The 25,457-nt window shown below is 47.5% G+C and overlaps 1 protein-coding gene across 1 annotated transcript; it reads left to right on the top strand.

The window, feature by feature from the left end:
* Window positions 1-9,263: 9,263 nt before the first annotated feature.
* Window positions 9,264-24,600, top strand: LOC144783258 (myosin light polypeptide 6-like). The gene is made up of 4 exons (XM_078662329.1): window positions 9,264-9,285; window positions 16,115-16,258; window positions 16,654-16,827; window positions 24,578-24,600. Exons 1-4 carry the CDS (start codon window positions 9,264-9,266, stop codon window positions 24,598-24,600), a joined length of 363 nt encoding a protein of 120 aa, XP_078518455.1.
* The last annotated feature ends 857 nt before the right edge of the window (window positions 24,601-25,457 follow it).

The raw sequence follows: 25,457 nt of genomic DNA on the forward strand, positions 1-25,457 counted from the left end.
ACTCCTTCTTGTAGCAAGCCTGAGGGAAGGCGGTAAAAACTTGTGTAGCCATCAGACGATGCCCCACCGATGCAAGGGTTGGTGAGTGAAACGGACCTATTTCATGAATGCTGCTGCACTCCGCTATGAGATCTAAGCATTTACCCAGAGTTAGCTCTTCCGACTCAACTTTCACCATCATTTCCCAAATATGCTCTGCCACGTTCAACAAAAAAGTTGACCCCCAAATGGAGAGCAGCAGTGACGGCGTAAAATCCTAGAAATCAACATAGTTGCGTAAATCACAAACGAAAGAAAAGCCCGACTGGGAACCCAGCTGAGCCTGGCCTAGTCCCCGCTGAACAAACGGGGGCGTGCACGTGCCCTCCGCTCCCCCCCTGGCGCCAGAGTGACTAAACGTCCTTGAGTCCCGGCACCTCCCTGACTAGTAAGTCGCTAGGACGCGCCAGTGCAACGGGGGGGGGGGCATCCTATTAAAATTAGGGACACCAAAAGACCGACAGCGGAGTCCCGCAGCCGCAACCCTGGGAACCTAGTTCTACTGAGCACCTTGTCGAGCTCGCTACAGGTAGTGCCACCAGCCGGCAAAAGCTGAAAAGTTACAAGAAGGAAAAAATGATAAAAACGCTATACGGGCCACCAGGCCAAGTAGTGCAATCCGGTGCCTGTAGCACGCCCGGGTCACAAGCGGGCGATCTATTAATTGGGTGCCATTTTTACAAATTTTCTTAGTTCCGGAGAGGAGGCGAGGCCCTCACACAAGTGGGCGCCATTTTAAAATCAGGTGGCCCCATGAGAGAGGTGGGGGCCCAGAACTTGTGGCGCCATTTACACTATACCCGTTCCTGAACCAGGGAGATAGCTCTGCTGCTTACGCTCTCCCAAATTAGTAAGTGGCACCATGAACAGCCTCCCCCAAGACTGGGCCTGCTCGATACTAAACACCGTATCAGGAACGCCTCTAGCCTGTGTTGGCAGACAGCAGGTCCTGCAGTTAGCCAAAGAACATAACATAACAATCGAAAGTAGGAGCATGCCCGATGAACTAAATGCTACAAGGCGTTACGCAGGTTTTTTTTCCCCCAAACTGCTCAGTAATAAGGAAACCAGCTCCTCCTCAGTACAGAATAAACGCTAAGCTACCCGGAAAGCTGGATGAGAGAATCGGCGGTAAGCGCATACAGCTCACGCAGGTAAAAGAAAACCACTAAAACGTAAATAAAACTTCAGCCCTTTCATTGCATGCCGTAACGCCCGGAAAACACAGGGCTAGACTGAACACACCTGTTTACTGTGAAGTTGATTGGACATTGCGGCAGTAAAACCAGGAACCATCGAATCCTTACAACTAAACGCATAACCCAAACGCTGAAGGGTCATGCCGAAGCCCAAACCCGGCCCCTCAGCGTTGTGCGTGGTCACCACCAATCCTGTCCCCGCCAGGAGCAGACAGCACATGGGCATCCGATCGCCCAATGTTTTATGACCTCCTTTTAACCGAAGCAGTGATAGCCTAAGCAAACACTTTCAATAAACGCCCACAAGATGACCTCCTCCTCGTGATCAAACACAACACCTCCGAGATCGGGATGCAGGGTATGCACAAAACCAGCTCAGAAGCCCGTGTAAAACCACTGCACCGGAAACAAAGCCGCAGACTTCCCAGCCAGTGTATATGATAAATCAGCTGTGCGAGGCCAAACCATGGCACCGTACACATCGCATGGAGAGGGAAGAGACAAGAGTGACAGGAAGCACCGAAAAGGTTGTTCTGGTAGCGCACTGGGATTAACCTTAACTTGCTTGAGTTCCTGTGCAGTTCGGGTGCGGATGCGACCGGGGGAGCTCCCCCTCCCCTCTGTGCAATGCAGCCTGATGCAATTGAGCCCGTGGCGGTCTGATGAAAAGTGTAAAGGTACCATCAAGATGATAAATCCCGTCAGCACTCGCCAATTAAATCAATCCGCCCGAGGCGGGGAAGTTCTGCCAGTGAACGTAGGAGCGACAGAGACGGAGATATTGTACTCTGACCCAATGCACATAGAGATGCCTCCGTCCGTCGCCTGCTCTTACTGTCCCCACCCCCGCAAACTGATGAAAGAAAGTAGAGGGCCGAGCTGCACCAGGCGCAGATGTGAGAAAAGGGAGGGGGGGCGTGCTGGCAGCTGGGAAGATGCCTCAATTCTAAACTGGCACGGCGGAAAATGGACCCCCTGCTTCGACCACCGTACCCAATGCACGCCACCATGCACCCTCACCGCCCCCCGGCATTGCCCGCGTCACAACCAGGCCCTCCTGGCCTTACACCCGCACGCAGCGCCCATGTGCATATTTCCCATCTGTCTAATTCCCGAGCCCAACCAGGAGACCGTACCCCTCAAGGCTGCCCTCAAACCCACATGCATGCAGGCTCAGGAACAGTGGACAACAAAACACTCACCGGAAAACCCGGGGCCACAAAACCCGACGCGAGACCAAGACGAGCCAAACGGCGTCAGGGTGAGGGGACAGGTGACAAAGAGGCCGCTAGGTGGGCGGGGGAGGAATATATACTCTTCCCCGCCCACACCAGGCCGGAAGTGACGAGCGGGACCCTTACAGGGATCTCAGAGCACTGGGCTGCCCCGTGTGCCATCTTGTAGCACCATGGGGGCCGCCCTCTTACTAGTGTCCCCTGCGGGGACGTGTCGGTTGGCCTGCAATATTTTTCTTTATTGACCTACTATGAAAACGTTTATGTGACGTTTTGTTCCAGTATTGATCCAACATTGAACTGGGCCTGGTATCTCAGAAGAGGTCAAAGGTGCAAACTGGAAAGGTGGAGCAACACACAACATCAGGCATCTTACTTTAACCAGTTGGTGCCACTGAGACCAGCTCTGCATTCAGGACCCAGAAGGCTGATGCTCATTAAGCAATGGAGATGAAACATGGTCTCCTTGTGCAGCAGTGACTGACATTGGGTTTGTGTTGGAGATCCGTTTTCAGCAAACACTCAGGGCCTCCTTACCAGTTTGACGGTGCGGGACCACTCGCTCCCCACACCGACAAACCCGTGGTTAAACCGCTTGCCAGATTAGGAGTTTTCTCAATCAATCAGTCAATCATCCATTTGTATACTGCAGTACTCACCCGTGAGGGTCTCAAGGTGTTGAAGGGGCCTCCTATCAGGCAGGCGGTACTTTGGCGTTCCCAGGGTGGTGCCTATGAAATATGCACTCCAATAGGGACGTCACAATCAGCACCTGCACAGCGTGGACTGCTGCAGTCCATGCAGTGTAGGTACTGGGGTGCATGCAAACAGGGGGAAACAACATGTGCCTCCCTGCATGCACCCCATGGCCCTGAGGCAACAGAGCCCTGTAGGGCCACCTTTGTTTCCTCCTGCCACAGTTTTCATGGCGGGCTCACCGCCAAGAAAACCGTGGTGGAAAGAAAACTTGTAATATGCTTGGCGGGACTTCCATTGCGGCCTCAAGATAGCCGCGCCACCACTAGGGATCTCTGATCCCTGGCGGTAGAAGTGGTCCCAGGGCGGCCTGACCGTCCTGGTCCTTATAGGGCTGCCGGAGGACCGCAACCGCCTCGCCCCCGCCGCCAGACTCATAATGAGGCCCTTATTAGCATTGGGACATATAAATGTTCACCTCAGCTTGAGGAGCAGTGAATATGTTAATGATTCACTAATAACTGAGGCTAAAACATAGTCCTAATCTGAGGTTATTGGGATTGTTTTGATGAATGGGAGAGTTGTGATTACTTCTGCAACTGCTTGGGAATTTTTCTGTATCTGAGAATGACACGTTATAAACTCTGTGTTTCGTACATTAAAAATGGCTCATATTTCTCGCACACTTAACTCCATTCTCTTTTCCACTCTCAACTTGTAGGTATCCCTGCTGCACAATGGCAGAAGCAGAAACTGCTTCTTTGGCTGTTCAGCACTTAACCTTCACCTGATATGTGCCCCGGCCGTCTCTAGGGCGGTGCAACTGGTGCCACTTAAGTTTTGGTCTTAAGTTTGACTGAGACCAAAAACTTAAACTTAAGACAAAACTTAATTTTAACTGAGACAAAAGTCTTACTTTACTACTCGTAAATGCCCTTTGTGAATACCGAAAGTCGTAAAGTTAGACTTTCTGCTCATTTTACTTCTGTGAATCAGGCCCTATAACTTCAGGAGGATACTTCGTATAGTTTAGTTTTCCTACATACTATCTATAGTTCTTCATCACCCTATATTTATTAATATTTATAAACATTAAATTATCTCCACTCAAGCGCTAGACCTGAGAACAGAAACAAATAATTCTCTCCAACCATAAACATAAAAAAGCCTATGTAAAGGTAATACATTCTTTTTAATGTTCATCTTTTATAGAAATCATCATATTATTTAAAAAAAGACTAAACAGTTCAAATTGATTTTAAAGTACATGGAGCTTCATTGTTGCTCCCATCTTTTCTGTCTTCCATTAAAAAGAGAAAAAGAGAAAGCAATCTGCTCCTGTAAAGGCAATACTGCTGTCTTTTTAAGGCCGTCACTCACAGTGGGATGTACGTCGTTGCAACGCATGCCTTTACGACGCAAGTTTTACAACGCAAGTCGTTACAACGACTTGCGTTGGGGGGCGCTGGATAGTGAATAGTTTAATTTACTATTCCAACTCCAGTCCCCGTGGATAGTAGGGAAGGTGTTGGATAGTAAATTAAAACTATTCCCTATCCTAGAGCGCCCCCCAGCTCAATTTGTTGTAAAAGTTGCGTTGTAATAGTTGCGTCGTAAAGGTACCTCGTTGTAAAAGTTGCATTGTAAACGCTGTTCCCCCTCACAGTGATGTTAGCCAATAGCTGAAGTGGAAGGTATGTTGGGCCTTGCTGTATGCTGGAGGAGAAGAAACAATTAACATCAAAAGGTCTTGGCTAACACCGGACTTAAAAAACAAGTCCTGGTGTTTTATGTACAAAATCTCACCCTGCCCTTCGGCAGATAGTTTACTTAGTAATGTTAAAAAAAAAGGCCTGGAATATTTACCTTTTTAGACTTAACAAAGACAAACGTGCCTAGTTTTATCCCTAAGACTTTATAAATTGCAACAGAGTCTAGTGAGACTTGAGGAAGTCTAATAACTGCAACACATCTGAGAGAAAACTATAATGAGCCCTACATACACTGTTACTAACTAGCTGTTGGTATACAACAGTATTAAATGGTAAATTCTCCTTTTTTGGTACCCAAAAGGGAGCAACCATTACTCTGTCATTCCCAGAGAGACCACCAATCCTATTGACCAAGGATGACATAATGAAGTGTTGAAACAACCGGATAACCAGGAAGGGATTCAAGGGGTGGAGGAAGCCCAGCCACCCTGAAAGAAAGGGTGAGAGCTGTTGACTCTAGCTTTAGGAGCGATGGAGCTCACGGGTCGGGATATCCTATATCCCCATTAAAGCTCCTCTTGGGACCTCCTGCTACTCAGGCACGACAGGACAGTGCCCTATAGTTAGAGGAGTCTCATTGCTGAGCAGGGAGGCCCAACATCCCACACCTCAGCTTTGTGGCTTCCACCCAGGAGCAGGATGCTGATGGTTTCAGGAGGTAGGCTGCAGCCCTGGGTCAGCCTCACCGCAGGCTCCTTTCAATGCTGATCATGGATTTGCACGTTCTTGGATACAAACAATAAATGCAATGGGTTATACATGGAGCTACGTTAATATTGGGGGAGGTGAGATCAAAATCACTTTACAAAACATTTAGGGGCCTATTTACAAACTGCATGACTGCACTTCTTAGTACTTTTAGTAGAACTACATTCGTACTGCTAACTTACTAAAAAATACTTTTCACATGTCTATATGTGAAGGTGCCACCGCATCTTCTGTCTTTTCTCTGTGAAAAATTACCCCCAGACTGCGAAGAGCTCTGCACATGTTAAGTGTATGTTCTGTAAGTACATGTTGGAGGGAATCAGGGGAGTGGCGGGAAAATGGGGAACACATATGGCTAAAGAAAAGGGGTTAATGGGGTATAGAGGGGCTTACGGAGGGCTGGGCAGGGGTTTAGGGAGGGACAAGCACTGGCCCACAAAAGACAGATCATCTATAATTACTGCAGCCAGCAAGCATTGGCAAAGCCAATAGGTCTCGCAAATGTAAAAGCTATTGGCTTTGCCAATATGTTTAGCCTAGCCATGTTGTACACCAATGTGGCTGCTGTCTAGCATGGCTAAACGTTAGTTGGGTAAAGGGGAGTGACATGGAGTGGAGTGTCATCAAATGGAATAAGTGGAGTGGTATGGAATGCTGTAGAGCAGAGTTGAGTGATGTGGAGTGGCATGGAGTGTCTTGGAGGGAGTAGAGTGTCGTAGAGTGAAAGGGTGGAGAGTGGAATAGAGATGAGAGTCCTGGAGTGGCGTAGAGTGTCGTGGAGTGCCATAGAGTGCCGTGGAGTGGTGTAGATCAAAGTGGAGTAGTGTAGAGTGCTGTAGAGTAGATTGGCATAGAGCATAGCAGATTGAGGTAGAGTGGAGTGGCATAGAATGGAGTAATGTAGGAGAGTTGAATGGCATAGAGAGGAGTTGAGTGTTATAGAATGGAGTGGCGTAGAGTGGAGTGGCACAGAATATCAGAGAGAAGTGGCCTAGATTGGAGTGGAGTGAAGTGGAGTAGAGTGGAGTAGTGTGTTGTAGAATAGAGTGAAGTGGCATGGAGTGGCATAATGGGAGTTGCATAAGGTGTTGTAGAGTGGAGCAGTGTTGCAGAGTGACATAGAGTGGAGTAGAGTGTTATAGAGTGGAGTGGCATAGAGTGGAGTAGAATGGAGTACAGTTTATTGGAGCAGAGCATCATAGAGTGGAGTGTCATAGAAAGTAGTGGCGTAGAGTGGAGTAAAATGTCCTAGAGTGAAGTGGCATAAAGTACAATGGTGCAGAGTAGATTGGTGTAGAATGCATTAGTTTTTATTAAAGTGGTTTAGAGTGCATTGGCATAGAGAGCAGTGATTTAGAATAGAGTGGCTTACAGTAGAGTGACTTAGAGTAGAGTGTAGTGGCGTAGAGTGGTGTGGTTCAGGGTAGAGTGGAGTGGTGCAGGGTAGAATGCAAAGCTGTAGAGTAGAGTCGCGTAGAGTGTAGTGGTTCAGAGTAGAGGGAAGTGGTGCAGAACAGATTTGAGTGGCGTGGCGTTATGCAGAATGTAGCGGCAAAGAGTACATAGGCATAGAGTGCAGTAGAGTGGCGTAGAGTTGAGTGGTGCAGTGGCATAGCATGCAGTGGCATAGAATAGAGTGATGCAGATTAGAGTGGTGAACAGTAGAGTGGTGCAGAGTAGAGTGGTACAGAGAGCAGTGGCATAGAATACAGTGGAGCTGAGTTGAATAGAGTGGCATAGAGTGAAGTGACGTAGAGCGCAATGGTGTAGAGTGGCGTAACAGGGAGTGGTGTCGAGTGCTGTGGTGCAGAGTAGAGTGGTGTTGAATTAAGTGGCAGAGAGTGTAGTCTTACAGAGTAGAGTGACGAAGCGGGCAGTGAAATGGACTAGAGTGGCACAGAGTAGACTGGTACAGAGAGCAGTGGCATAGAGTACAGTGGTGCAAAGTGGAATAGAGTGCAGTGACAAATTGCACTGGTATAGAATTGCATGGAGTGCAGTTGCTTACAGTGAAGGGTGCAGAGGAGAGTGGCGTTGAGTTCAGTGGAGGAGAATGCAGTCTTGCTGAGTAGAGTAGCGCAGAGGAGAGTGGTGCAGAGAGCTGTGGCTTAGAGTACAGTGACTTCGTCTAGAATAAAGAGGCTTAGTGTGCAGTGGCACAGCATGCAGTTGTGCAGAGTGCAGTGGCATAGAGTGTTGCAGAGAAAAGTATAGTGCAGTGGTGCAGAGTAGGTGGCATGGAGTGCAGTGGTGTAGAGTGCATTGGTTTTGAGTAAAGTGATGTTCAGTGCAATAGCATGGAGTGCAGTGGGTAAGAGTAGAGTGGCGTAGAGGGCAGTGGCATAGAGTAGAGAGGTGCAGAGTAGAGTGGCAAAGAGTGGCACAGTGTAGAGTGCAGTGGCATAGAGCTCAGTGCCCATGGGAGGTTACAAAAGTTGAAAAGGTGGTACTAAGGGGGGACGACTAAGCCTATTTCCCAACCGAAAGCACCCCTTTAGAAAGGACAAATTGAAAAGATGGGCGGAAATGGGCAGAGCTTCAAGTCAATACCTGACTACATCATGTCTCGAAGAGACAGAGCAAGCACTGCTTAGGCGAGACCTAAAAAGGACCCAAAATATTTGTAAATGTACTTCAACTCACTGCTGGAGTAAGTCTAGCACCACACAGGACCAACTACTGGTACTGCAACACCTCTCATGTAAAAGGGACATAAAATAAAACACCAAAGGATCTAAAGTTAGAATTAATTAAATTATTTAATCTATTTAAAATATGAATTAATTGTATTTAATGTTAAAAAATATCTATAAACTAAGCACATTTATTATTTTCTTTTTAAATATTTCAATAACCTTTTTAAATTAATGTTACATTAATGTTTAATAACAAAATAATAAATTTTTTTAAGTAATTCTGTACATCACTTTTAATAATTTTAATACATAATAAAAATATGTAATTTTTTTACTTTAGGTTCGAAGTTTTGTTTGAAATTAAACATCAGAGAAATAATCTTCTTTTATTATATTCAAAATAATTTGATTTTTTATTTAGAATTAAGTATAAATAAATACAATTAATGTAAAATAGCCTATGTTCTTTCTGCATTCAGGGACATAAAGCCCTGGTTTTATAATGGGATAAACAAGGCTACAAGGCCCAGAATGCAAAGAATATGCCTGCAGTGAATCAGTCACGCATGGACCTAGTAAACTTGACAGGCATGCATGAATGCAAGACAGTGTTGCTTGTTCATGAGATGCGGTTCTTCTCGCAGGTAGTTAGGTCTGTCGCATGGATGAGATGATTATGGGTGCACAGTTCTGTGCAATACTGCGCTGTGACCATAATGTCGCGGTGGTCTTCACTGTGATGATGGGTATCTGTTTACTGTATTTAATAATTTATAAATGTGCTTCTTCCCTCCTTTTTTTTTGTGTTTTTTTTGTTTTCAAAGAATAAACACAGCACATGGTTTAGTTCCCAGATGTACTTTTTCCTTGTAATTTTTTTCTTTTCTTTTTCTGAGTGGTTTGGTTTAGTAAATCTGCTTTGGTTCTATTGTTCATGCGGTCTATGTGTTGGAACACAATTAAATGTGTTAGTTGAAGATGTGCGATTTTTCTTTGCTCGGTTGTGTTCATCTTGATGGGTGGGCCCTGCCACGGAAATGTGATTTGTACTCACAATAACTTACCTTTAGTTACAGTTGGGTAAGACAAAGCTTTAAGCCATGTCTGCTTCCTGAGATACTTGCTTTTCAATAGCGGTTTGATGGCCCAGCCAGACGTGGGGACGTGGTTTTGTCTGATGGGCTCTTTGCGTTTTCCCAGAGTGGTCTCGTAGAATGATTGTCAGTGAGCCAAGGAGAGCAATTATCGGGTCTGCCTCTTGCTTAGCAGTCGCCGTTCGACTTTCCCTCATTGTGCTGATTTGTTTTTTTTAAAGAAATCCTATATGTTATTGCATGTGGTCTGAGGCTTTCAAGCAGGAAATGGATGTTGAACCATTCTTAACATTTATTTGGGTTAGTCTTAGGCTTCAACAGGTCTGTAGAAAAATTCCTGTGTTTTGATGTAAGAAGGACATTTTGATACCGCTTGAAGTGTTGTATTTCATTGTAGTTTTCAGTTATATAGTGCTTTATACCCCTGACGAGGCCTCAAAGCACATTTTTGTATGGCTACCATCCTACTTCGTGGGAGTGCTATAGGGGAAGAATGTGGGTCTACATCTGGGCCTGTGAGAGTAGTGTTTTGGTGTCCCTGTATGAGTACAAGAGTTGAGATTTTAGCGTATTTTGTCACTAAGCATGAATTTAAAACAAGGAGTAAGAGATAGCAGGGTTAAGCATTAGCATGCTGATCTATGGATGCATATAAAGTGTGTGAGTGCAGTGTGGCCTATATGGAATGTGTTTGTGTTGTACATGTTTGACAAAGACTGATCCAGCCTTGTTGCAGTAAGTGCATAGATGCAACTACGCATGTGTGTAGAAAAAATGTGTGTGAAGGGGCACCTTCTGGAAATGCATTCGGACCTGGTTTGAACTGATCGGTGTCACACAGTTTACATTTACACTAGAAGTGCCCAAAGGGGAACGGGTGCACCCTTGGTGGTGGAGTCTTACATCATCTGCAGTATTTGATCTAGAACCTACAGTGGAGTGACAGAGTAGCAACCCATAGAAATTTACATTATGTAACCAGTCATGATATATCATCTAAGGAGATGGGGTGGGCGACAAACTCCACTCCGCTGGTGGAATTTGCGGAATTTTGCACATTGCGCGTCGAGCATGGAGTTCCGAAAAACTCTGGGAAGCGGCGTGGAGCTAAGTTTTTCCAGTCACACTGATTTTACAGCACAGGACAAACTCCCAGCGCTAAAGACAAGTGCAAGCAGTGTGACTTACTGCACTTTACTGCTTGCGGAACTCCACGGTGCGTGGCGGAATGTTTCAGAACTTTGCAAACCCCGCCCAGGCCTACTGAGGAGTTCTTTTGGATGTGGCAGGGAGCAGCCCATAAAGTTGGACCATATGGAACTATCCACAGTATTTGCCATCGTGGTGCCACCCGGTGGCAACAAAGGTGCTACCATTATGCTATCAGCCATTCAGGGTAGCTGACTGGTCTGCATAGTTGTGACAGGAAGCAACCTATGGAAATGGCTTTTACAGCTAGCCATATTATTTGCTCTGTGGGGTGCCGATCAACAGGCTTAAGATGTGTATGGGACTAAGAGATCTCCAACCTTTTCTTTCTAAAGAGCTACTTATGTTGAATGAAAATCATCTCAAGCTACTATTATTATTAGTATTGTAAGGTTGTAATAGTCACAACATCAGGCAGGAGTACATTGGTTGCCACCCTACTATTCAACATTAGCATCAATGATCATTTCAGTGCATCAGGCAGGGTTGTCAGCAGTAATGTAAAAAGTATTTGTCAGTCTTGAATGCCTTTACAAGGGTGGTGCATAAGTGGTAGCTGCAACGCCCCTGGCACCAAGGTAGTATATATTAGTAATACATTTCCCCAACACCCAATTATTTAACACTCAAATATCAGCTTTTAATATATTTCTGAAATTCAACCATTTTGTTCTCCAATCAGCAGCTTAGGAGTTCTAAACATACAGACATTTCAATTTCAAATACGCACTTTTAAATTTTGTTCTACATACATTTGTTTAGAATAGCAAAAGCTTTTAATTTAGTAGGCTGGGCTGTACACAGGAGAGCTACTTACGGGCAACGGGAGAGCTACCAGTGAGTAGCTCATGAGCCACTCGCTGGAGAAGCATGGGGGTGGGCGGAGTTTGTGGAGTTGCACTATACGGAATTCCACGGAGTTGCATAAAAACAAAGTGGAATTCCACAGAGTTCCGCGCCACCATTCTGTGTATAGGGTGCACTGACATACTCCTTCACCCACACCAGGCACCCCGTCAGGGGCAGGTACTCATGCTTGATATGCCGGGGGTTGTTCTGCTTCCTCCTGGACATCTTTCTCTGCTCGGCTCGGTTTGCTGCTGCCAGTTCGGGGGAGTTTGGATTTGCAGAGCCTCAAGGCTGGGATTCCAATTCCCCACTTCCCAGGGCGGGAGTCAGGCAACTAGACAAGGCATGGGTAGCACCCACTCACGGGAGAAGAGTGTGCTCCGGGTCCGCCCCTCGCGCCAGCGCTTTAAGGGTAGAACTGGGGCATAGTTGGACTGGTGGAGGTGGGTGCTGCTGGCCAGGTAAAGGGTACTCTAGTGATCTCCAGAGGTGCCTCCTGAATCCCAGGGAATAGAGATACCACCAGCCCCAGGGATTCCCGAGTCTAGAGTAGCCAAGCTGTCCAAACTCTGCAAACTTCGTCAGAGGAGCGGAGTTCGCTGCCCACCCTTAGTTGGGACCACCCATTAGCAGTGGTAGCAATGTAGGTGACATTAAGAACTTCGGGGCATACCAACAAAGAATAGCGATAAACATCGCTGAGCGGGTTTAGCGCGGATGAGTTTAATACCAGCTATCAACAAATTTAATTACCGAGATATCGCGTTAATAACAACGCATATCTCCACGGCGATATTAATTCCGGCGAAAGCGGCGAAATCCACGCACATCGCTGGAAATCCAGCGCTACAACGGAAGCGATCAGGTACTCCTTGCTAGTAGGGAGATGTGGATTCAGCCATAGAATCCACCTCCCATCATATGCATAGCTAAGTCTGCTTTTTAGCAGACGTAAGCTTTCGGCATTATCCGCGGTTAGTGCAGATTCTTTTTTTTTTCTTTCTTTTTTTTTTGCCCCCCCTTTCCCACCCCTTCTACATGAGCCCCCCCCCTGCGTGCGCCCCTCCCTTCCCCCCCACCGACTGAAGCAGGCAGACCTAAGGTCTCTGTGATGGAGTCTGACCGTCAGGTTCCCTCTGCCTTACATCCTTTAGCTTATATTTCTGGTGCATTATACCACAGTGTTATCAATTATTCATCTTCTCCCCCCCCCCCTTTTTTTAGGTCTCGGACCGATGGCTGGCTTGCCAGCTGGAAGTCGGAGAAATAATGTCTTTCAGTGGGTACTTTAAACCCGCCTCTCTCCTCGTCTCTCCTCCATTGGCTGGCTTCCTAAACGGAGGCCAGCCATTGGAGGAGAGAGGCGTCCCTCGAAAGAAGCTCCGTCTCTTTCGGATTCGGGGGCGTATTGGTGCTGTTCTTTCCACTTTTAAGCCCCGCCCCTTTTGGGGACAGCCAAACACGCCCCCGAATCCGAAATTTGTGGAGCTTTGCGGCCGCCATTTTTTTTTCTCGTCTGCCGGTGAGGATCGTCTTGTTTTTGAAGGTCCCGAGCGGAGCCACGTGGAGGTGGGTGCAAGGAAGTAAGAGTATAACGAATATGCTCACCCAATGTCGTAGCCGGAGAAAAGCAGAGGGACAAATTACCATTTTAGCATTTAATCAGTTCTCGTCGGATAATCGCGGAATCTATTGCGGAGTTTAGGAAGAAGTGTTCAGACATGGTGAGGTTCGTCCAGGGTAAGTAATCAGCCCCTGGGAGGCGTGTTGCGCGGAGGGGAGCGAGTCTGCAGGCATGGGGGTGGCGTCTGCAGTGCTAATGGAGGCCACCACGGGGCCTCAGCCCACCAGTGGACCTAGAGGGGGAGGGGGCAGAGAGCCGCGTGGCTCCCACCTCCGTTGCACCACCATGCCAGCTGCGCTGATACCAGGCCAAAGGCCCGCACGGGCATGTTGTTGGGGGTGGGGGAGCAGCAAGCGATAGGGGCTCCCTCTTGATTCTGTCCGAGTGCCCCTCTGTAGCACTATTACTGTGGCGGGGCCAGCGCCAGTGCCTCAGCCCGTGCAGGCATGTTGCCAGGAGGCGCTTGAGCTTGGCTCCTTCCCTTCAGAGACTCCGGTGCCCACTGCGGCCAGTTACTCCATCCAGCACGCCGCTGTGCCCCCTGGTCTTGCAATTCTGTGGGGTCGGTTTCAAGCGGGGGCATGTTCTTTCCCTCATTCCCCTGTGGTCCTGACTCTGGCGGGTGGAACCGGGCGGGAGGGTGGAGGAGGGTGCCTCGCCCCCAGTGTGGCTTTGTGCTCGCACTCTCACAGCAGAGCAGTTTAGGATGATGTTAGGGGTTCCCTTTCCCCGCGGGTCCCAGATAAACTAGCCCCATCCCCTTTGCACCAGGTCCGCACAGAGGTAAGTCGCAGGAAGCAAGTTGCCATGCAGGCACCCATCCAGCTACCACGATCTCCGCCTGGAATGCCAAGGCTGAGGGGGATCAGAGGCGCGAGACACGGCCCCCAGCTCCAGGCAAACAGCAGAGGAGGCTCTCTGCTCCCGCGACAACAAGTGATAAGTGGCCGGCAGCTCCGGGGGCAGACCCTGATAATGCAAGAATAAAGCGTGTGCAGCAGTATCGAGTTATGCTGCTGTTCACGCGCAGGCCACAGCGAGAAAAAAGATAGATATACTGGTCCCCCAGGCTTGACACCCGTCGGTAGTGCAGCAGGCGCCCAGACAAATCGCTCTGGTTCCCTCGGGGATGGGTGAAGAGGCTGCAGCAGGAAGCGGAGGAGGCTGAACCAAGTCCAGGCATGGAGGGCAGAACGGAAGAGGCACTGCTACCTGTGGAGAAGGCAGGTCGGTGAGGGGGTGGAGAGCTGTGGGTGGAAGTGGGTGTGGAGTGGTTGTTACTAGAAGTTATTTGTCCAGGGTGGGGCATTATCCAGAGTTCCAGCTTAGCCCCCTTAGGGTGTGTTTTCAAGAAGCTCTCTCCCTTTACACCCTCGACCTTTCTCAAAGCAGCTCTCATTGGTCGAAGAGTGGAGTTGATTGGCTTGTTACAGACCACATCTGCTCGTTGCATGCCACTTGTTTATATCCTAGTATGACAGCTCAGCGTGCTAGTTACTGTTCCGGTGTGCTTGCATTCCTGCCCCCTGTTTCAGTGTGCTTGCATTCCGTCCCCCTGTTTGTGCTCGCTTTTTCTTGCCTCTGCCCCCTGTTTGTGCCTGTTCCCTCGATGTGCTTGCTTTCCTGCCCCCTGTTCCCTCGTTGTGCTTGCTGCCCCCTGTTCCGGTGTGCTTGCATTCCTGCCCCTCGTTCCGGTGTGCTTGCATTCCTGCCCTCTGTTCCGTTGTGCTTGCATTCCTGCCCCCTGTTCCGGTGTGCTTGCATTCATGCCCCCTGTTCCGGTGTGCTTGCATTCCTGCCCCCTGTGCCTCTGCCCCCTGTTTGTGCCTGTTCCCTTGATGTGCTTGCTTTCCTGCCCCCTGTTCCCTCGTTGTGCTTGCTGCCCCCTGTTCCGGTGTGCTTGCATTCCTGCCCCCTGTTCCGTAGTGCTTGCATTCCTGCCCCCTTTTTCCGGTGTGCTTGCATTCATACCCCCTGGTCCGGTGTGCTTGCATTCATGCCCCCTGTTCCGGTGTGCTTGCATTCATGCCCCCTGTGCCTCTGCCCCCTGTTTGTGCCTGTTCCCTTGATGTGCTTGATTTCCTGCCCCCTGTTCCCTCGTTGTGCTTGCTGCCCCCTGTTCCAGTGTGCTTGCATTCCTGCCCCCTGTTGTGTGGGCTGTGAGAGCTGTGTGGGCTGTGAGAGCTGTGTGGGCTGTGAGAGCTGCGTGGGCTGTGAGAGCTGCGTGGGCTGTGAGAGCTGTGTGGGCTGTGAGAGCTGTGTGGGCTGTGCGAGCTATGTGGACTGTGAAAGCTGTGAAAGCTGTGTGGGCTGTGTGGGCTGTGAGAGCTGGGTGGGCTGTGAGAGCTGTGTGGGCTGTGAGAGCTGTGTGGGCTGTGAGAGCTGTGAGAGCTGTGCGGGCTGTGAGAGCTGTGCAGGCTGTGAGAGCTGTGCGGGCTGTGAGAACTGTGAGAGCTGTGTGGGCTGTGAGAGCTGTGTGGGCTGTGAGAGCTGTGAGGGCTGTGAGAGCTGTGTGGGCTGTGAGAGCTGTGTGGGCTGTGAGAGCTGTGTGCAAATTCTGTAATATTTGGGGACACTTCCTCTTAACTACTCACGACTCGGAAGAGGGAAACTGGCATGCATGCCTCCACCCCCACCACTTAACTATTTAGGATAGACACTTGCCTTTGATTTAAGTGATTTAACTCTAGGACAGAGAATACTGGGTGGGCCAGATTGAGGTTTGGAAAACACATGTTCAGGTAAGGTTCCTAAATGTTGGCTGCATACGAGTCCTTCACAGCAACCTATTTGATTCACAGTCTTGGGCTGTCTGTTTGCCGCAGGAGACTGGATTTGGTGAGGGACTCATCATGATGGACAATCACTTAAATATCTTAGTGAGATGACACTTGATACAACATTTCTCCTAATGCTTTCCATATTTTCTTTCAGCGATTTGCTGCCTAGTTTTTTTCTGCGCCTAACGATCCACTCCCTATACTCCTTTCGTTCTCGCATTGTAACTGCGGTCCCATGAGGCGTGTTGACTTTCTGCTTGCTTTCCTCTGCAGAGTACAAGGACGCTTTCCTCCTCTTTGACCGCAGCGGCGATGGCCGGATCCAGTACAGCCAGTGTGGTGCCGTCATGCGGGCCTTGGGCCAGAATCCCACAAATGCAGAGGTCCTTAAGGTGCTGGGAAACCCCAAATCACAGGGTGAGTGTTTGCAGAACACAGTCACTGTTTTTTAGGTTGTAATGCCTTTGAGTTCAGATTTTACTTGTGTGGGTATGTTTGTGATGGCTCTGACCCACTTTAGTCAGGGAGGAATTTGCAGTGTCCTGGGTTTCTATGTAATCTGATCTGTTAGGTGGCTTTTCACACATTGAATTGGAGATCTCTGCCTCGTTCACAGTTGCTAGATGGACCATATCAGTAATATTCATTGGCAGTCTGGGATGGGACAAAAACCTGACTGGAGGTGGTGGGGGCGTTTTGGGGAACTTGGACGATCACGTTGTTTAAAGTTTGTCACTGTTAATGTGTACTCGCCAGCCTGGCACGCTGCTGCAGTCGGTGACTGCTCCTCTGAACTCTTCTCTCCTCCCCAGAGCTTAACACCAAGATGCTTGGCTTTGACGAGTTCTTGCCCATGCTGCTGACAATTACGAAGAACAAGGACCAGGGTACCTACGATGACTTTGTGGAGGGGCTGAGGGTCTTCGACAAAGAAGCCAATAGCCCTGTGATGGGCGAAGAGCTGCAACATGTACTAGTCACTCTGGGTAGGGGCCATTTTGGCACAGTACTATTTTCAAGGCAGAGTATAATTGACTGCTTAACTCCCCAGCCCCCCTGCAGTGTTCAGGGCCCCCCTTTCTGATTCCGAGCTTAGGTTTCTACCCACGTCTAGATATTACAGTTAATGTGCCCTGTTTAAGCCTTACAAAGTGTCCTATTAATCTCATTTAACTGTACATTCTTTTGGGGCGAGGGAGGACGGGGACACGGTTGGGTTGCAAGTGGTTTTTGGATTGCCCCTTCTACAGGCTAGAGCTTTGACTGACTAATAGTTAGTCTTGGTGACCCATGTCCTGGAAATTGGTGGCTTCCTTGTCTTGTGGGTAGCGGCCACTTCAGAACATCTGCTCTGTCTGGTTTTACCCTGGTGGCTGGCTAGTCTCACCAGCCAGTGCTGTTTCTGTGGCGGAAGTGTATTTGGTGGGTAAGTGCTGGGTCTGAAGCTGTGCGTGCTGCTGCAGTCTGGGCAGTTAATCTGGAAGGTGTTTGATCGAAGCCTGTGTGCATTTTTGTCCTTTCCTTTGTGCAGGTGAGAAGATGTGTGTATGTGTGTGGCTCTGTCTGTGTGTGGCTCTGTCTGTGTGTGGCTCTGTCTGTGTGTGTGTGGCACTCTGTCTGTGTGTGTGTGGCGCTCTGTCTGTGTGTGTGTGTGGCGCTCTGTCTGTGTGTGTGTGTGGTGCTCTGTCTGTGTGTGTGTGTGTGGCGCTCTGTCTGTCTGTGTGTGCGTTTGGCGCTCTGTCTGTCTGTGTGGGTGTGTGGTGCTCTGTCTGTCTGTGTGTGTGTGTGGCGCTCTGCCTGTGTGTGTGTGGCGCTCCGCCTGTGTGTGTGTGTGGCGCTCTGCCTGTGTGTGTGTGTGGTGCTCTGCCTGTGTGTGTGTGTGGCGCTCTGTCTGTGTGTGTGTGGCGCTCTGTATGTGTGTGTGTGGCGCTCTGTCTGTGTGTGTGTGTGGCGCTCTGTCTGTGTGTGTGTGGCGCTCTGTCTGTGTGTGTGTGGCGCTCTGTGTGTGTGTGTGTGTGGCGCTCTGTGTGTGTGTGTGTGTGTGTAGCGCTCTGTGTGTGTGTAGCGCATAGCGCTCTGTGTGTAGTGCTCTGTGTGTGTGTAGCTCTGTGTGGATAGCTTTTTTTGTCGGTGGCTCTATGTGTGGGTGGCTCTGTCTGTGTGAGAGTGGCTCTGTGTAGGTGGCTCTATATGAATGACTGTGTGGGTGGCTCTGTGTGTGTGTGTGGGTGGCTTTGTGTGTGTGGCTCTGTGTGGGCGTAAATGCAATAGGTCATGCATTTGCGAGCGATTAAGCTATTGGCATTGTAAATGACAATGCCATTTATTTAACGATTAAGCTATTGGCAATGTAAATGACAATGCCATTTATTTATGATTAAAAAAAAGTCATGAGCAATGCCAATAGCTCTACCTTTAATAATGCTGAGACCATTGCATTGTAAATGCTTGTTTTTTTTTTTTAGTCAGCCCTGCTGCATATTTTTCTGTTCGTGCAATCTCTTTGGGTCCTCAATGCTGCCACCCCGTCTCCCCCCATCACAAATAACCATGTGCATGGCCCTATCTGTATACGTCAATATTGGCTTCATGGTCATGATGTTTCCAGTCTAACGACCCCTTCATGAGGTATTGCTGGCTGGACCGCTTGTTTTTAGTGTGTCTATGTATGCCTTTGCTTGCACTTCAGAAGTAAAGACTCTGACCGTGGTTTTATATATGATCTTCAGCCTGGCAGGATTCATTAGATACGCCTGCAGTACCATTTGATGACATGGATCTGGTGTTGGCTGTTGTCACGAGAATAGCTTGTCTAGGCTGAAGAGGGATCGAGGCAGTGGGAGACCAGATTACAGTGGAGAAACGACTCAGCCCTAGTTTAGTGGTTGATGTTATCGTCCTACATCGGCGATCCACTGTTCCGTAAAACTTCAGGTGCTTATGTTGAGAAAAGACAAAGTTTACACCAACAGACCCCACACAGACTCTACCAGTGTCAACCTCTGACCTGGGCCCATTTGCCAAAGGGCCGCCAGATGCCAGAGCAGGCGGCCTGCCCGTGTAGGCATTCATTTTCCCATCCTGTTTCTAACATGATCCCACGTACGGGAAATGCAGAGTGGGCCTCCGCATAGGGAGATAACTGTCTGCACATGAGGGCAATTTAATTTTGTAATAAGAAAACAAATCCCTAATTTTAGAAGTTTATTTTCTCAATACAAAAAGTGTGCTGAGCGGACCTTTTAAATATGGTGCTGACTCAGCATGCTTTCAGGGCTGTGAAGGGAGCCAGCACAGCAGAGATCCTGCCCGGCAGGCAGGCATCTCTCAATGAGGTGGATGATTCTCTGCCAGGGTAGTGCAGACGATATTCATTGCCACCCTAGCATGCCCAAATATTGACCCCCCACCTGACTAGTATGGAGTGTTGTGGGAGGGATTGGAACCACAAAAGCAACGACAGTAGGCAAAACATGCCTCAAAAGCAGGGTGTAAAGAAAAACAGTGCAACATAGCAAACAATTGCAAAACGGCTTCTAGGCACTTTGCATTCCCACAGTTAGGTGCATTTAAAATGTACATCCCAACAAAAAATGATGCACTTTGAAAAGAACACAATTTAGCACCGGCACCAAGGGACAAGAAGTGATTTCACAGCCCAGAAAGCAGCTCATCTGCTTAGTGGATGGGGGCAGTGGCTACTCGCACGGCCAGAGTAGCTGTTTGAGTCTAGGAGCCAGATATACGAAATTGCGTGTTTGCGATTTCCTAATAGCGAAGTTTAACTACTAGGAAATCGCAAACTGTCATGTACAACATTGTGTTTGACACTGTTAGCGATTCGCAATGGGTTGCAAATGGACCTGCCACATCAATATTCCTGAGGCAGGTGCAATTTACGACCCACTGTGAATGGCTACAATCACAGGGATGGTGGACTGCTGGGGACGTTTGCGAGCACTAACATGCTTCGTACATCAGATCTTAGGAGACAGACAAAGTTGATTGGCTGGTGTGAAATGGGCATTCAGAGTGCAGGGTACGAGGGGGAGAGAGGCCACCCTAAACTCTTGAGGTTGAGGATTTTTCCATTCTGGCCTACCTTTAGCGTAAGGTAACACCAAACCTGCCACATAGCAGGAGGAAGCGGAAGCTGTTGGTGCAATTCTGAAATAGACAGTGTTATCCTCCTGCGAGGACCAAAGTCCTGAACGGGTACATCTGCTGGAGCAGTAGAGGGCTGTGGAGTATCCTGTATGGTCTGTTCCCTTTGTGATTGGCTGTGGAATGACTGGAGTTATTAGGTTATGGTGTCATGAAAGGAGCTTGTGTTGACCTCTGGGCGGACCAGGTATCCAGGGTCCTAGTGCGGCACCCAAATGTAACATACATCTGTTTCTGAATCTTATACAGCTGAAGTAAAGCTTGCAGAGAAATCTTTTCAGATTTTGGCATGCATCATAAAATTCAACAGGATCCTTTCCTTTTCCTCCAAAGCTCAACTTATACCATGTTGAATTGTCACAATATGTTACGAGAACATAGAATTAAAATCACATTGAGTTTTCCTCATCCTTTCAGTGTATGCCACCACAGGTATTGGGTGTGGTTACTGATAAATACAAGCATTGGCAAAGCCAATCGGTCTCGCCTATGCAAGAGCGATTGACTTTGCCAATGTGTCATAGCCATGTTGTACATCAGTGTGGCTGCTGTTCAGCATGGTTAAAAGTTAAAGGTATAGAGGAGAGCGATGTGGAGTGTGGTAAAGCAGAATGGTGAAAAGTGGAGTAGGGTGTTGTAGAGTGGATTGGTATAGAGTGTGTTTTTGTAGTGGGATAGAGTGGAGTCACATAGAGTGGAGTTGCAAAGAGTAGAGTGGATTGATGTAGAGTGCATTGACTAGTGTAGCAAAGTTCAGTGGTACAGAGTGCAGTGGCACAGAGTACAGCAGCATGGAATTCAGCAATGTACAATGCGGCATTGTAGAATGCAGTGACATAGATTTGAATGTTGCATAGTAGAGTGCAGTGGTACAAAATGCAGTGTCATAGAGTGCACTGGTGTAGATTGGTGAAGTGTAAAGTGTAGTGCCCTAGAGTGCAGTGGTATAGAGTGGAGTGGTGCAGAGTTCAGTGGCATAGAGTGGAGTGATGCAGAGTGGTGTACAGTGCATTGGTATAAAATGCAGTAGTGCTGGGTAGAGTGGCGTAGAGGTCAGTGGCGCAGAGTACCGTGTTGCAGAGTAGAGCGTCATCGGTGCAGTGATGTAGAGTAGCTTAGAGGGCATTGATGCAGAGTGCAGAAGAATACAGTAGAATGCAATGGCATAGAGTGCAGTGGTGCAGAGTAGAACACGGTGGTGAAGAATGCAGTGGCATAGAGTGGTGCAGAGTAGAGTGCAGTGGCATTGAGTATTGCAGAGTATAGTGGTGTAGAGTGCAGGAGCATAATGTGCAGCTGCATAGAACTCAACAGTGTAAAATGCAGCATTGTAGATGCAGTGGCATAGATTACAGTAGTGCATAGTAAAGTGTGATGGCATAGAGTGCAGTAGTGCAGATTGGAGTGGTGGAGAGTGCAGTGGCATAGAGTACATAATAATAATAATAATGATAATAATAATAATAATAATAATAATAATAATAATAATAATAATAATAATAATAATAATAATAATAAACTGAGCTTATACAGTGCCTGGTTACACTAACCAGTGTGTCCCCGCTCAAAAGTAATGGCCGCATAGCTTCCTAAGCCATCTTGACCTCCTACCCTGGTAACCTCACTAGACCTATCCCCTGGGAAATAAGTATGTTTTCAACTCTTTGCGGAAAACCACCTTAGAGGTTTCCACCCGGAGCCTGAGGGGTAGGTTATTCCACAGTCGGGCTGCCAAGAACCGAAAGGACCGCCCTCCCATTCTTGCTCTGCTAATTTTGGGAACCTGCACTAGACCCGCCCCATGAGATCTCAATTGACGGGTCGGGGTATATGGTGTTAGGAGGTTGAGAAGAAAGTGGGGTCCTTTCCCCTGTGTAATCCAATGACTTACACAGAGGGCTTTAAACTGTACACGCTCCCTAACTGGCAGCCAATGTAGCGTCTCCAAGGCTTTTTTTAGAAGAGGCTCTTTTAGGCAGCATCAACACGAGGCGGGCGGCAGCATTCTGAATACGCTGCAGTCTCTGGAGACATCTCACATGAACTCCCAGATAAAGGGCATTCCCATAGTCTAGTCTTGAAGTAACCAAGGCATGAGACGTCTTCGGAGGTTTACTACCCCACGTCAGACCCCCTTCGTTTGGAGCTTCTGGATTATCTTCCGTAGTGAGACACGTGTACTCCCTGGTATCTCGGGCTCCATTGTTCGGCCCATCGTACTCATATATAATATACAACGAGGACAAGACTCAAAGAGTGGGTGCCACAAAGATTATCCTGTGCAACACTATGATGGAAATTATCAAAAGGATGAAGTAGATGGAACGTAACAACTATACTGTTCTACCTGTTTGTTGAGATTGTCGACTGGTTTCCATACACTCTGAAATCTGCTTCCTCTCAAGTTATAGATGTCAGAGATCTCTCTGTAAAGATATATACTGAACTGTGGGAAAACTAGAATTAGAAGAAGGCGGGCAGTTATCTACTTTGGACCCGCCGAAACGCGTCGACGCTCTGTTTGTCTTGGATTATCCCACGGATATATGACTGATGCATTCCTGAGTACTAGGTTCTAAATATGAGACATTCCTCATTTTGAGTCTCTCTGCATCTAATTATTGAGCAGTCTTAAGTACCGTGGTGTCTCCCTGAATTTGACTCATAATGTGTCTTTCTGTAGTTTTGTCCCACTATTAGGTTACTGTGTAATTATTGTATATTTATGTGCTGTTTTTATTTGCTATTCATATTGTACTATGAATTGTTAATCTCTATGTCTATTGTTGTCTAAAAAGTTTTTTAATAAATTGCTCTTTGTAATTCATATTGTAGCCAGCTGCCTGTGATTTGCTTTTCTGGTTCACTTCTGTGTGAGAATAGACCTGAGAGTTTGTTTGTAGACACCCCTTTGGGGTCTGAGTGTGAGTGGTAGTGTGATTCAACACATTGGCATCCTAGACTGGTTTCCCAGGGGAATCTGTTTCAGACAACTGTCTTTTGGTACCCTGTCCCTGGGGGAATTTTGGGTCCCTTTCTCCTTTTTGTATATGGACTAGGGATTTCCTAGCTGTTACAGGGAGTCTTTCTGAGGACACGCAAAATGCCAAAACACGTGCCAGCAACACGTCTAGTGTGGTAATCAAATGAGATTTTGGAGTCAATCCAAATCCCCAGGTTTCTGACTTGTTCATTAGGTATAGGAAGTGGCCCAAGCGTCTGAGGCCACCATGCTGAGGTCCAGACTGACGGTGCTTTACCCACAATCAGCACCTCAGTTTTATCGCCATTTAATCTGAGGCAATTACTAGCCATCCAGGCCACGAGATCTTGAAGACAGGACATACATTTGCTGGCTGCACTATCAGCTGGTTGCGATAGGGCCACAACCAGCTGAGTGTCATCGGCGTAGGTCACCACTTCCACCCCCTATTGCTCAGGTATTGCAGCCACAGGCACCACATATAGGTTAAAAAGGGTCAGAACAGTAGCATAGATTGCAGTGATGCAGAGTAGATTAGAGTGGCGTAGAGTAGAGTGGCATAGAGTACAGTGGCAGAGTGCATTGGTGTAGAGTGCTGCAGAGTGCAGAGGCATAGAGTTGAGTGATGCAGAGTAGCGTAGACTGCAGTGGCACGGAGTGCATTGGCATAGAATGCAGCAGTGCAGTGTGGAGTGGCATAGACTGCATTGGCATATAGTGCAGTGGCATAAAGTAGAGTGGCATAGAGTAGAGTGGCATAGAGTAGAGCGGCATAGAGTAGAGTGGCGTACAGTGTAGTGACATGGATTGCATTGGCATAGAGTGCAGTCGTTTAGAGTAGAGTGGCTCAGAGTGCAGTGGCATAGACAGGAGTTGCGCATTGTGGAGTAGAGTGGCGTAGAATGCAGTGGTGTAGAGTGTAATGCACAGAGTAAAGTGGTGTAGAGTGCAGTGACACAGAGTCCAGTGGTGTGGAGTAGATTAGAGAGGCATGCAGTGTATTGGCATAGAAGTCAGTGGTTCAGAGTAGAGTGCATTTTTGTAGAGTGTATTGGCATTGAGTGAAATATCGTAGAGGGCAGTGTTGCAGAGTAGTGTAGAGTGGAGTTGAGTAGAGTGGAGTGGTCTAGACTGGAGGGAATTAGAATGCAGTGGTGAAGAGTGCAGTGATGTAGAGTGGCCGTAGAGTAGATTGGCATAGAGTAGAGTGGTGCAGAATAGAGTAGAGAGGCATAGAGTGAAGGTGTGCCAAGTGAAGTGGCACAGAGTAAAGTGATGTCGAGTGCAGTGAGGTAGAGCGGAGTGCTGCAGAGTGGAGTAGAGTGAGGTGGCACAGAGAACAGTGATGTGGAGTGGTGTAAAGTGGTGTGCAGTGGAATGGAGTAGTGCAGAGTAGAGTGGAGTGGCGTAGAGTGGATTATGCATGGTATGATAGCACACTGCCATTACAGACAACATACTTTCAATTGAAATGGCCATTACATTTGCAGAGATATGCAGTTTTACTAATAAAACCATACCACTTACAAATACTTTCACAGTTCAATTAAATGTTTTTGTGTGCTAGAATTATTTTTTTCTTACTCCAGGATCTAGCAAGATTGTCACGTAAATCTTCTAATTTGGCAGTCAGAGAAAGAAAAGTAAACACCAAGCTCCCTCGGAAAACAGAGCCTAACATTTGACCTCTGCCTTTGAATGCACAGCAAATGTGACAAGATAAGAACACGATTTACAGGCCTGTCTACAGAAAGGAGCACTTGTGGAAGAATACAAGGAGAGGTAGTGTAAAAAGTCTTTGCTCCTTGGAAGGGACAGCCTAAAACAAATAAAGGCAGTAAATAGAAAGCCAGAAAATGTGAGTTACAAACCACAAAGCCTATGGTAAGGGACAGGTGGAATGAATACCCAGGAAAACTTACTGAATGCCCCCAACATGTCTGCAGCAAACCGGACAGTTGCACGGTCTGTTAGGCTTTGACCTAATTAAATGAAAAGTGTACCACAAACAAAAAGAGTCCATCAGTTGATTGGTGCCCCTCGTTATTGAAAGAAGACAAAAAATGCTGAAAAATGAATCTTTAATTAAAAATAAGCTTAGAAGATTTGGAGCCACTAGGCTCAGGGCCTTTTCTGTACAGCAGATGGAGAAGTTAATTACTTAACTGGCAACCATGGATTCTGGGACAGTGGCGCTATATAACTCCTTACAGCAGAAGAGTAAACATTCTTGTAATTTGTAATGCTTCGAGGCCCTACTTCTTGAATTGTTCTTTCTTTTTGGAGGAAATTGTAATGAGATTGTTATGCATATAGTTTTAGAATTTAACTCACAGTGTTGTGTTACATTTTTTAGAGATGTTTTCTCTATGAAATATTTTTGTGGTAAAATTATTTCGGGTATCCAGCACAATAGGTACATATTCAAATATTTATAAATATCGAAGACTTTTTTTAGTATAAGTTTAA

The sequence above is a fragment of the Lissotriton helveticus genome, chromosome 9, assembly GCF_964261635.1.
Source record: "Lissotriton helveticus chromosome 9, aLisHel1.1, whole genome shotgun sequence".
Classification (NCBI taxonomy): domain Eukaryota; kingdom Metazoa; phylum Chordata; class Amphibia; order Caudata; family Salamandridae; genus Lissotriton; species Lissotriton helveticus.